Source organism: Adiantum capillus-veneris, chromosome 23 (genome assembly GCF_014529385.1).
Source record: "Adiantum capillus-veneris isolate H3 chromosome 23, ASM1452938v2, whole genome shotgun sequence".
Classification (NCBI taxonomy): Eukaryota; Viridiplantae; Streptophyta; class Polypodiopsida; order Polypodiales; family Pteridaceae; genus Adiantum; species Adiantum capillus-veneris.
Genome location: NC_140953.1, coordinates 51851877 through 51865517, shown reverse-complemented (window position 1 = coordinate 51865517; position 13641 = coordinate 51851877). Strand labels below are relative to the sequence as shown.

General features: G+C 41.0%; 1 protein-coding gene across 1 annotated transcript in view; it reads left to right on the top strand.

The window, feature by feature from the left end:
• Window positions 1-9207: 9207 nt before the first annotated feature.
• Window positions 9208-13641, top strand: part of LOC147427778 (uncharacterized) — a 76739-nt gene continuing 72305 nt past the window's right edge. The window contains exon 1 of the mRNA XM_086497232.1: window positions 9208-9418. Within this exon, the coding sequence (XP_086353358.1) occupies window positions 9371-9418 (48 nt within the window). The 5' untranslated portion in view covers window positions 9208-9370. The remainder of the gene's footprint in view (window positions 9419-13641) is intronic.

Sequence of the window (13641 nt, the reverse complement as noted above, 5' to 3'; positions counted from 1 at the left end):
GTTGATACCATGGTTATTCTCGGTGATACCATGATGTTGTTTCGTTGATACCATGGTTATTCTCGGTGATACCATGATGTTGTTTCGTTGATACCATGGTTATTCTCGATGATACCATGATGTTGTTTCATTGATACCATGGTTATTTTCGGTGATACCATGATGTTGTTTCGTTGATACAATGATTATTCTATGATGCTTTTCGTTGATAGCATGATGATTTATTCGTTTTTATTGATACAATGATGATATTTTGTTAATGCTTTGATGATACTCATTGATATCACTACGTTGATAAATTTCGTTTTATGTAGTATATACACATGTCATTTGCATCACATATCATGCATCTTGTACTTTTTATGTTCATATTTTATGTTCACATATGTTGTCGTTCGTATATATTTCGTCAAAAGAGTGGCGTCGTGAACCATCTCTTATGGCATTGTAAACGTAATTATTTCACTAACGATGCTAATAATTTTCATGACTATGTTTTTTGAGTCTATGATCTATGTAGGATTGATCAAAGAATTGATTTCATGAAGACAAACTTGGTGGCAATAAAAGATTTATGAAGACATGTTTGGTGATGCCATATTGATGACAACATGAAGATATGTTTGGTGATGTGATAGTGATGACAAGCTACATAGCAGATTCATGGAGACACTTCTGATTACGAGCTAATCGATAGCCTTTACACCTCTTTATTGAACCTTTATATTCATTATTGTATTTGATAGGATAGGAGTAATGTAACTCCTCATAAAACATTCATTGTAAAAGGAGTGATGTAGCTCCTCATAAAATATTCATTGTAAAAGGAGTGATGTAGCTCCTCATGAACATTTGTATATTCAATGATTTTTATAATATAACGGTGGGTGTATATAGAGCTGTGGGTTTTTCCCTTGATCCCCCAAGGGTTTTTTTTTCATCCACAGTTAGGGACCTTTATTGAGCGGAGGTGTTGAGCTTATATGTGAAGCTACTCAATATATGGCTTCTTTATATATGGCACCCAGGTCCCCTCTATATATACATCATCTCATGTGTGTATTCTACACACTTTGGGGTTCTATTTTTATGCTCTCTCTTTCTCTCTCAACACTGCCAACGTGGAGGAGTGCTCGAAATTTATCCCCAGCCATCACTATTTGTGTGTCAACAACTACAAATGCAATAGCAAAAGGAATGTTGGATAGAAGGTCTTTGCTAAACAATCCTTTAGTTTGTTGGTTGACAAACCTCAATTCTTTTTGTTCGTCAATACACCTAAACCAGTTTTTTCTCAGACATTTAAAATACAACCTAAAATACAATCCAATCATCCAAAAATACAAGATCATTGCAGAGTCTAATAGTAAAAACGATTTAATATGTGTTCTATCTCCAAACACTGTTGCAAATATCATAAAAAGACAATCGATAAACAATCCTTCAAGTTGACGCAACGACTAGACACACTATCTGACATCAACATCCTCAAGAATATGTATACCACACCAAGAAGAATGGCATTTAACACAGACGATACACACAAATTCGGATCGATACAAGTACGTGATAGCTCATACATGGTTGAGTGAAACATTGAGTTTACATACAATGGGATTTCATTGCCACATTCAAAGGTGAAAGTCATCACAATAGAAATGGCAATGTTCCCATTCTTATTCCCAATGGAAAAAAGTCACTACAAGGGAGATATGCATTTGAATGATAATTTACAAATGAAGATCAGAACTATGTTTTCAATCTCTACTCTCTGCATACCCTATTTGTTGATGATGTACCAGCTACGACAAGCCATAATGATTGCAAATGCCGCAAACATGACCTTGCTTGAAGGGACATTGATACTACCTAGAGATGGAAAAACAAGAACCCAACCAACCAAAACACTATAAAAAACATCTGATACAAACTATCATCAAACATGCCAGGGACACCACCATGTCATTGTAAACATCTATGGGGTACTTTATCACAATGGTAAAAATGTGGGGCCTACTCAATTTGTTCTTCATGCTCATAGCCGATGAAGTCTCAGAAAGCATACATCTTTTGATTTTAATTTTACATTTGTAACATACATTTCGTGTTTGTAGCAAAAATCATGTATTTGAAGCATACATCTCTCAATTCTAGTTTTACATTTACAACACACATTCCATGTTTGTTACAAAAATCACGTTTGTTTTTGGCATATGCCAATACTTAAAAATTGTAGGGCAATGAACCTTATGGATAAAACACTACATTCTTTCATTACATGTACACAACATACAACATCATTACAATGTCCAACAAAGTTACTATATCGATCCCAAGTGAAGCTCTAGATGAATTTCAAACAGCAATGCAATTACTTGACCACAAGTTACCGATGGAACTTCAACTCGATATCTTAATCAAATACACATGAAAATGTATACAAGAAAGAGGACTACGTTGATGAGAACGATCCGTTTACCACATACTACTTCAATGTTGGGGATTGGCCAAACGGAACAAGGATAAACAAATTATTTATAAAGATGTTAATGAAATCTTTCAACGCAATAACATGAAAGAATTGATGACTTTCACAAAAAATTTGGAGCAAGTCAATTTTTTGAAATAGATCATATTTGATTAGTACCACCTTCTTCCACAAAACACTCCCTATATAGATGCTTTTATACACGTTCCAAGGTCAAAATCACGATTTGCAGAAGAAACTATCTTCTACTACAAACACATAGAAGATGATCTGTGTGTGTGTGTGTGTGTGTGTGTGTGTGTGTGTGAGAGAGAGAGAGAGAGAGAGAGATAATTCTCATTTATAATTTTTTTCCATTCCTCTTTTGATGTAAAATAAAGTTTTATAACTTCACCAAAGCAACTTTGTTTTCAAGCTGCAGGAAAGCAACTCTACTTACAAAACCCTATTGTTGATTGTTTCACATTTATAAATCCATAACAATTTCTCTCAATCTTGCATCAAAGTCTAACAATCAAGGACACACTTGTTAGAGCAAGGTCTCACTATGCATTAGTATGATTGATGGTATTATAAAAGTTTCTCAACTAAGTAAAATTGCAACTTGCCTTCCATTTAACCCATTCTTGGTTCACCTTCTTTGTAGGGGATTGTCCTCTCTAATTTAGGAGAAACACAATTCAAAAGGTGCACCTATTTCAAGGAGTTGATATCTTTACTACCACTAATTGAAACTCACATTTGCATGAGACCACAATAAATCCTAAATGCTACTAATCTTTTTAGCCAAAGTGGGACTTGGCTCTTAGTTCTTCCTTTTTATTTTTGTTTTCAAAAGACTTGTTTTAGTTTGTGCATGGTGCTTTCAACTTTTTGGCTAGGCCAAAGGCCATAGAGATCAGTTCCCTTTTTTGCCGGCTAAATTTTCTTTTGAAGACAAAGATAAAAAATTCTTGTAATTGGCTGATAGACAAAGCGGAGTCATCATTAAAGAAAAGAGGGTATAATTCTTAAAGGGAGTGTATTAAGATGACAACAAGACAGTTCTCGACAGATGTTTTCACCACCTCCTCAGCCCGACCCAAAGTCCTACTTGTAGAAGGAAATGGATGCTCCTCTAGATTGCAGCCCTTGCTGTGTATGTGTGTGTGTGAGAGAGAGAGAGAGCGTGTGCATGCGCACAGCTCGTGCTAATAGACGAGGTGTTGAAGTTGTATGTGTTGCCGCCTCTTCTTTCACATAGTGGGTTTGAGTATATACATGGTAGGCCTCAGGACTAAGTAACACACAAATTTAATGAGGGCTGGTGAGGGGATCCAAGATTCACAAGTCCACACACGAAATTCTATGCAACCACAATTGCAACCATCACATTAAAATTAGACCCGGCCACAAATTGAAACTCCTAAACCCAGGCAGTGCATGTTTCAGGGGGAGGGTTCTAGATTAAAAGATCATAAAATCGGGCCTGGGTACAACATGTGCGCACAAGTGAGTTGGTTACCCCATGTGACCCAAAACATACGCGCTGAGGTGGTGGGTTCAAAACCACCAGCGAGCCTTGATTTTTTGCGATGCTCAGATTCCCTTTTGCCTTGACTCTTGTGTTGCCCAAGTCTAGCCCAACTCAACATCCCCCCTTGCATTTTTGAGCCGTCGATCCCCTCACCCCTTGTCATTAAATGTTGTGTGTCACTTAGTCATGTGGCATGATCGGCTCTGGCCGGGAAGTTAAAAACAGGAATGATTGGAGGCTAAGTAAATACGATATTGGGGTTGTATTGTCGATGATGTGAACTGTATGATGGTGCTTCCTGTACTATTGTACATTTGACCGTAGCTAAATGGACTCTCCATTTCTCTATGCGTGCTTATGCACATCCCCATGAAAGAGACTTTAGAGTGCTACTCCTCGCTTATATATTGATTTCAATCCTTCTCCTTCTTGTGCTTCTTAAAAATTGTTTTTTTTTTTCATAAATCAATATCGAACGCATTTGTTGTGCACACAACATTGATATATATCACAGGAAGGAGGAAGAGCAGTAGGTAGAGGGACATCCTCTAAATTTGAGAGAGGTGGTAGAGGTTATGGGGTAGCCATTAACGTATTGAATACGAAGGGGATGCTAGCTTGGGTAAACCAAAAACATGTCAATGGTGGCAACCAATGTACCCATGTTGAGACTGAGATGGACACGTCCTTGCCATTGTTCAGAAAGTCTTTTTTCTTAAACAATTGGGTTCCCCCTTCTCAAGATGCAAACATGAAACACTAGTAGGATTTCTCTAGTAGAAAATTTCAAACTTGTAGGACTTTTGAGTCAATTTCTTCTATTTTGTATCGATTTTTTCTCCCTTTACCATGGTTTGCGACTAGGGTTATCTTGATTTCCAATCGGCTCAAGGCTAAGCCGAGACAAACCTTTCTTGAACACTAGGACTCCTTGGTCTTCCATTTGACGGTGGACTCGAGGGGGTTGTCAAAAGTAGAGTTCAACTATGTAAGAGAGTCCACATGAAAAGAATCCAAGTTCATTCCACAAAGGTATTGATATGGCAGGGGTTTTGATGGTATGTGTACTACTTTGCCCCCACACCTAACTTTGGAGACGACCCAACCCATCAACTCCACCTTGGTCATGTTCAAAATGATGGTGACATCGGTGTAAGTTGTGTGATGGAAATTGATATTTTGTTATTTATTGCCACTGACAGGTGGAAAAAGCATGACCAAGCAATGGGCTATGCGAAAGGACATCACATTTACTGCAACTGACAGGTGGAAAAGCATGAAAGAGCAATGGGCTATGCAAAAGGACATCACATTTAGTGCTCTTTATGAGCTATCATCATTATTATGTCTGATTGGGTAGTATGTACTCATTTTGAGCATTCAAGAAATCTATAAATAAATCCATGCTAGAGGAAAATGCCCACTCTTGCATGAGGGAAGATTGCACCCAGTGCCTATGTCTATTCTTCTCTTCTCTTTTCTCTCCTCTCTTGTCGTGACGGTGTAGCACTCCACTCTAGGAGGTGCATCTACACGTGCTCCCTCGCTCTCTCTCGATGTCGCATATAGCTTCAATTATAATATAGACAACATTGGTCACAACATCCAATTCCCCTCTCATCACCGCACTGGCGATGCCCAGACCCTTGCAGGTGCAACACCAGGGCCAACATCCACCAGTGCAAAACGTCATCCAATGGCAAGGCCAACACTGGCAACATGACACCTTGTCTCACGACCACCCATAGCGGCAATAACATGCAACAATTCTAGCATCTCTTCATCATGGCCACCAATAATGGCGACAATCCCTCGTCAACCACCCACTACCTCTCGCAGTTCTTGTTCTCGTATGCAATAGGAGGACCGCACAAATTTTTTTGGTCAACTCATAGCTCACATCGCCATGCAACATTGCCACAAGCTACCACCTTTCCACCTCTCATCAACCCCTGACTTAACATGCGATCGTTAGTTTTTTTCTCCTCTCTTTCTACAGCAACCCCAACCACTGCAACCAACTCTCTCTCTCTCTCTCTCTCTCTCTCTCTCTCTCTCTCTCTCTCTCTCTCTCTCTCTCTCTCTCTCTCTCTCTCTCTCTCTCTCTCTCTCTCTCTCTAATGACCATCCAATAACCTTTCTCACAAGCTGCCAACGCCACATGGCAAGGCGAGCTTGAGATACAGAGCGCGACGGGTAGCTCAAGAGGAGATTCCAGTGTGACAAAAGCTTGGCGAATGGAGAGCTACCCATATCAGTGTGGGGATGTCGCCTTTTGCCCGCCTACCGTCGTGCGCTCTCGGGGTGGGGGGGGGGGGGGGGGGGGCTTTTGTCTCATGCCACGTGGTGTTGGCAACTTGTGTTTTATCCTCAAGCTACAACAACTCTAGTACCGACCATGGCATGCCTGCCATAGAAGATTAAGTTCTATGCTTCATTTAAGCCTCCAAGTCCTCTGTGCTTTTGTGCGCTACTAATTCATGCGTGAAAAGTCTCCTCAAGACTCAAGATATCTGCATCCAGGCGTGTCAGTTTCTTCAAGAGAGATCTCTATCGTCGTCTTAAGGCAACCTATGGCACTGCAAACTCTAGCATTTGCCACATCAACCACCCTCAAACATGCATGTTAGCTCTCTCTCTTTCTCGTTTCAATGATCCACACTTTTCATGTATGTTGTTCGCCTATAAGCAAAACCACCAAGAACGAGAAACACAACCAAGGCTTTGTGTCCCTGATGTCAAAGAGTGACTAAAAGCCTAAGTGGAATAAGAGCAAAAACACATAATGGTGATTCTAGACCTAGAATAAAAAACGAGCATAGTCTACACGATGACCGAAGTCCCACAAGAGATGATGATCGAGATCTTGCTAGGCATCATCAGAAGGTATAAAAGACAAAGATATCGTGACAAAAATGATCATAACCACAAACATGGTGGTCAAAGGACTTTTAGAACGTATGACACCTACGAGATAAGCGCAATGGGTATCCTCAGAGTGACAACAATCATCGACACAAGCATTTGGAAGCAAGATCCCATTGAGGGTCTTTATCGTATGCGACTTGCTGCATATGCCATATTGATCTAGAGTCACATCATTCAATCGACACAACATGTTTTTGAAGTTGGATATTCTCTTTGCCGACTTGGGCATCGTAACAACGCTCCTGCACAAACATGCCTTCAAGCTGAGCAAGTACACCAGGACCCCTTCTACATGGCTCTAGAGGTGAGGCAAAAATTCTTCCACGATAAGCATATTGACATTTACACCTTGGGCATCCTGCTCCAATTGTTGATACCACTCCCATTCATTAGAAGGTCGCACGTCTCAGTGGTCAACTATCAAGTCTACAACTTGTTGGTACAAGGCACACTGTTGTTACTACAAAATATATAAGTTGGGCTACCAAATCACGGACTACTCATCAATCGAATAATATTTCTTACTCCACACAAAGTGTTACCGATTTTTGATTTCTGTAGTTTTCAATTGTCTACATCTGATGGTACTCATCAAAAACAAATATCAATCTGTTGCTCATGGGAATTTTTATCTATAGTTAATGTTCCATTTTCCTATTATATATAGCTCATGGTACTAGCTGATGGTACTGACCATAAAGAATAATGATAAAGTCTTTTGTTGGAGTTAGATATTAGGTAATTTTTCACGGCATATATGAGTATATGGCAAATATTAGGTGTTAGCTTTGGTCTTCGACCCTTAACCATAGCCTACTCATGACCTAGGTGACAATAGCACAATATTTGATCCTAATATGATGCTTGTCTTAGGGGTAAGATGTGGCTTTAAGGTACCTCTTCTTTTTGCTTGATAATGTTATGCCTTGTTATTATATAATGTTGTAAGAGGCGGTGAGAGCAGTTAATAAGTGTGCTGTTTTGCAGATTATTTCTTTGTGCTAAAAGGATTTCTCACAACATGTCTTCCCTACGTTTGGATAGGTAAAGTTATTGATGCACAAGGTTTTAGAGATGAGTGTACTGTTCATAACCTAGACTAACTTAGCTAAAAAAAAAGATAAATAATTTAGCAAATATCCCAGATACCAATGTAGCATTTCACATTGTCATTGTACTTATAAATTATAACTTATTATGGCATGATTTTCACGACCCTCTGACAATGAGTTAGCAATTGAACCTTCTTTTAATCTATAATTTTTTAAAGGTAATCCAAGTGTCTATCCCAAATGACATTAACCAAATGATTTTGTTGTTTTGATCACTTGTTTAGCTTCTAATGATTCACAAAGGGCTATGTAGAACATAATGTGGCCTACTATCTTTATTCTGGCTTAATGCATGCATACCATTGAGACTAAGCACACTTAGAGAAAACCAACCAGGCAAGTTCTCTCCTTGGTTTTTATGTCAAATATCTATACTATTCTGTAATTTGTAGTACTAAGTTCATTCCGTATACTAACTCTCGTGTACAAGACCGTGCCACACTCCTAAATGCTTCTCAACGTGTCTATTAATTTCATTCAAAGAGAAAAACACAAGTACATAGATCCAACTTAGATGGATTGATTATCAATTTGACTACTACCTCTTTCTTTAGAGAACCTCCACGTATGTAATTTCTCAATATATTCTAATAATAAAGATCTCTATAGGCTTGTACATCTTGCAGCACATTTGGAAGCCTAGGAATCCTCGGGTATTTGAGAATGACATGCCTATAGCTAGCTTCGTGGAGACCATCCATGATAGTAGGGAGGTGATTCTTACCATTGGAAAAAGGAAGAACTCAGACTAGTGGAATCAGACAGCTCTTGCCATCATGTCTGTTAGTAGCAAGTAAGACTTGCCTTTGTAAGGTGCTTCGTATCACCTTGATGTATTTTAATATTCTTATAAAAAATAAATGTAATAAATAAAATATAAGAATTTTTTTTAATGAAATGAATCTTTATGAAGTTCTTAAATGAAAGGACTATTTCAAATCAAAATATTATTGAATCAATACATGAGATCACACTCCTATGAATACAAGCCTTTTTCAGCATGCCAAAAAAATGAATGCAACTTTGAGAAATGGCAAAAAAATGTAACTTTGATAAATAGCATTTGAAAAGAACAAGATTTCTTTCTCTACCTTCACCCATATCACCCACACGATACTAAAGGCCTTTAGCAGGCCAAAAAGTGATTCAAAAATCTTTCACCTTGCTCTCTTTTCCCCGCCGGGTTGTCTCGTTGTCACTAGTCGCTCGCGTGCCACGAGATTCACGACTGAGAGTACAAGGGCGCTCACATTTTTTTTTGAAGGCGTTACGCGGTTACTGCAAGTCTGTAGTACATGCAGCTCAAGCGCCGGCTGAGGTTAGAAGATGACGATGGTCTGGGTCTGCTGCATTTCGTTTCTCTTGCAGCTTCAGGTGCCTCTCTCATCCCTCTTTTCTGGGTCTCTCAGCTGTGAAAGTAACCAACCACATGATGCCCTATTTGTGCACGAGGGGAGAATAGAAGTCGCAATTTTCAACTTTTGAAATTCGTTTGCTAGGTGAAGGAGAGTTGGATACGTAATATCTCCTGTGATGTCCCATCTTTGCAACATTTCTTTTTAGTTGCTTCCCATTGAATTTTGAGTCTACGCACTAATAAGATGAGCCTTTCAGACAACGAAGGCAATTACATGCACTATCGCTCTATACAATTGGCAGATATACACATGAAATCTTGCCAATGCAGCAATACCTGTAATTGATCAAGAGCCAACCTAGGATATCTCTGTAGAGGAAGGCATTCTGGAGATTCCCCTTCCAGATGCTTTCTGATTGTTATCTCTAGGTTTTCTCAGTTGTGCACAAGCCACTGAACATTGCACACCCTAATCATTGCACGGACTCCACTTGCTGTGTTTTCAACATTTTTCATCTTTCCATATATTGTGGGGTCAAGGTTGTTTTTAGGTCTAGCTTGACTTGCCCTTGGCATGCCTATATATAGGCTTCTGGTATCCTAGGTTGGCTCTTGATCAATCACCCCTTGAGCTAGCTCATATATGTTAGAATGTGAAGCTCAGCATTTGATCCATCAAGAAGAAATTTCCTCTTCATCAATACATAATAGCATGATTGATACGATGCACTAGTGATTTTCATGTTTGCACCAATAACACCTGGCATAGTCATGTGGCAAGCTTAGATACCACTCATAACCACATTACACTAATGCCTTGTTTAGTCAAAGTGGCAGCGGAAGGTGCAATAGCATGGCTGAAAATAGCAACAACAGGTGCATATAAGCCTCTCCTCAACAGTGGGCAGCCACTACACCTCGAAATTATTTTTTTAACTTTTTAACAAAGTTTTTTAAAAATTAAAATAATATAAAGATAAATATACAAAATATGCAAACCACCATAGAGGGGCGTGCATTGTGATCCCAATCTGCATAAGGTGTACAATCAAATACTGAAACTCTTTCTTGATTCTTAATCTCGCATACCTCCTCGCACATTTTATCATGGTAACAAGGTGGAAAATTCTCCTCGATTAAATGGCAGGCGTACGGTCTAGGTGATGCGGGACAACAAGACAATAAATTTCAGCTTTGTAAGCCAGAATTTTAGCACCTAGATAATGTAGTTATAAGTTAGAGTAATTAGAGAGATACAAAGACTGAGAGATAGAGACGGGATCGGGAGAGGTGAAGAGGCGGAGTTCTCCCCTACGTGGTATTGGCCCCTGAATAGGCGCCCCTTTTGGTGTTTCTCTATTTATGTAAATTGTTACAATACAATGCTCATGAGAGATGCCACTTTCCTTTTGTGAGAGCGCACTGAGAGAGAGGCTTGTTAGAGTTTATGCATCTCTCTAGATTCGTCTAGTCGGTCCCAGTTTCTCCTAGAGACAGGTGTTAGGGAGTGAGGATTGTTTTGTGGGTGTGCCCACGTAGTGTGAGGTTGTTTTCTCATGGCGGGATGTGATCTCTCTCATTGTGCCCCTCTTCAAGAGGTCCTTTGTGTGTTTGCGATCTCTAGTAAGTATATTCCGAGGCATCTTTGATCCTGGTATCTCATGACTCTAGAAAGTGGCCCAAAACCCTCTCTGAATAGACAGTTTTCACGTGCAAATCCAACCCTATGTGTACGTGGACAAGCTACTTAATGAGATGGGTTCAGTTCAGTTAGCTTAGGAGTGTTCTGGCACTTTTGTGAGTGTTCGCAGACCGTGCATGCCCAGACACTTAGAGTAGATGCATATCCTCTGGTTGCACACAACATGATCACCAGATTTCCATCAGAATCCATGAGGAGCATTTTTACAGTGCATAGACCTATTTTCCCTATTTTAGCCAATTTTCACCTATTATTTTTAAGTGCCTTTTGTTGGGAACTAGGTAGGGAAAACTTTGCAAGTGAGTATATAAGAAACCCTAGCGCTAGCACTTTCTGGCAATAGAGGCAGCACATCCAACAGGCACCTTCTCACAAGTCCACCCCCCTGCATGTCAACCTAGCATTTTCAACCATCAACAAGAATCAACGAGCGTTTTTCAACAATTGCAGATCAGCCAGCGTTTTGCAACTTGCATATCTACTTGGCGTTAGCAGACCACAGCAGCAGGACACCTAGCGTTTTTGCATCTGGACCAAATTCAGCCCTAGTGTTTTTGGATCAGCAGGACAAATCAGCATTTTGCAAATTCACTGCGACAGAATTATTAGAAGCACTAGCATTTTCAGTTTTTAGCTGTCCGACACCGTAGTAGAAGTCCCAAACCTCGTAGATCTCACCTTCCCACAGCAAATCCTCGCTTCATGGTGAGATCAGCCACAATTTGCAGTTTCAGCCCGGAAAACACAGATTCCAGCATCTGCGTTGTCAGCGCATCGTCGCATCGTCGCCATCGACATCGTCACCGACATAGATCAGAATTCAGTAGATGAAGATTTGCAGATTTCAGCCATTAGCATTTTCAGATTTCAACCCATCTTGTCGTTGTCGACATCGTCGGCAAGTCCAAAGCATTGTAGAGATTTGTGCAAACAATAGTAGACCGCTCTCGCCATAGAGAGTGGGGCCTTCGGAGGAGGGTTTGACAACATTCTGGTGTCGTATTCTTCTCTCTCTATCTCTCAGTCTCAACACCTTCATTCACAGTGTTCACCACTTTGTTCGTGTCCATTGCACTTGTCAGGCCAAGGGCTAGAGGACTGGGCCCGACCTAGGGGAGTCAAGGACTTAGGCCAAGGGCCCGACTGAAGATGTGGACAAAGGATCCGTTTAAGGCAAAGGGACATGGGCTCTCCTATATTAGGTTGGCTGGGAGGAGGATCCGGAGTTCAGTCTCCCTATGGTCTTTCATTGGTATCAGAGCTCAGGGAGGTGAGAGGCTATGGAGGAGGGAGAAAGGTTTTGCATGGCTGCATGATCTCTCTCTCTCTCTCTCTCTCTCTCTCTCTCTCTCTCTCTCTCTCTCTCTCGTTTACGCTTTCTTTGGGCTATGAATTTTCTCTATTGCCTTCAAGGAAGAAAAAGGGCGTGTATGCTTTTGCATGCCAAGTACCAAAGAAGGGGGCCGTGGGAAGCATGGTTTCTCCACAGGCCGAGAGGTTGAAACCGGATGCAAAGCGTGTGCAGAGCCGCTTGTGGCAGTTTAACACCACACCATAGTGGGTTAGGAGGTCGGCACCCACATTTATGTATGGCCAAGAGACCGTGGAGTACACATACATATACTTATCTTGGAGTAGTCTTCGGCGGACCGGTGTTTTCACTAAGGAGAGCATCAGAGACTAGACTGACAAGAGTATATGCAGCTTTGGGCGGATTGGAGAGGATGTGTTCGCAGGTTCAGTTTCAGGAACTGCGAACAAAGCTTTGGCTTTTTGACATTGTGGTGACTCCAGCTATGCTCTATGGAGTTTAGGTATGGGGACCCTCAGTAGACCACCATGGGAGATCTGTCAACACAGATGGATGGAGATGTATGGAGAGTTCTCTGGTCTCTATGATCGCTCGGATGATTTGGGCTAAGGCCTCGGTACCACATGAGATTATCCGGTTCATGATTGCACCAAGGTGCCGAAAAACATTAGAGCTCTTGTTGTCCAATCTTCGACTTTCTTTATCAAATTTTTGAGCCAACTACGTCGGACATGCCATAAGCACAAATAAGTTGGAATATTGAATACTACCCTGTTTGAAACAAACGACAATGGTTAAAAACATTCATAAGCACCACTTGTGAAACCACAAAAGAGGAACAAGTGAGAATTTCAATAACATGACAATGAGTTACCTTATAGCATTTATCTCAACAGTTACATTGTCAACAAGAAATGCATTTGGCTCCCATATCCTATTGTAATGAAGAGCCCTATTCCGTAGTCAGTCTAACATGAAAGGCTGAACGCGCGCTCGCTGCTGCTGTGCAATCCTCACTGCGCCATAGCCACCCCCCAACCCCCCCTAGCGCCCCCCCCCCCCCCTCCGCGCTGCCTTGCCATCCCGCTGGCTGCCTCCCCCCTCCCGCCTGCCCTTAGCCCCCGCTACCCCCCCTTGCGCTGCCCCCGTCCCAGTCCGTCCACCCGCCCTCAGCCCCAGCTGCCGCCGCCTGCTGCCCTATCCCCTGTGCTTTTTTCGCTGCCTGC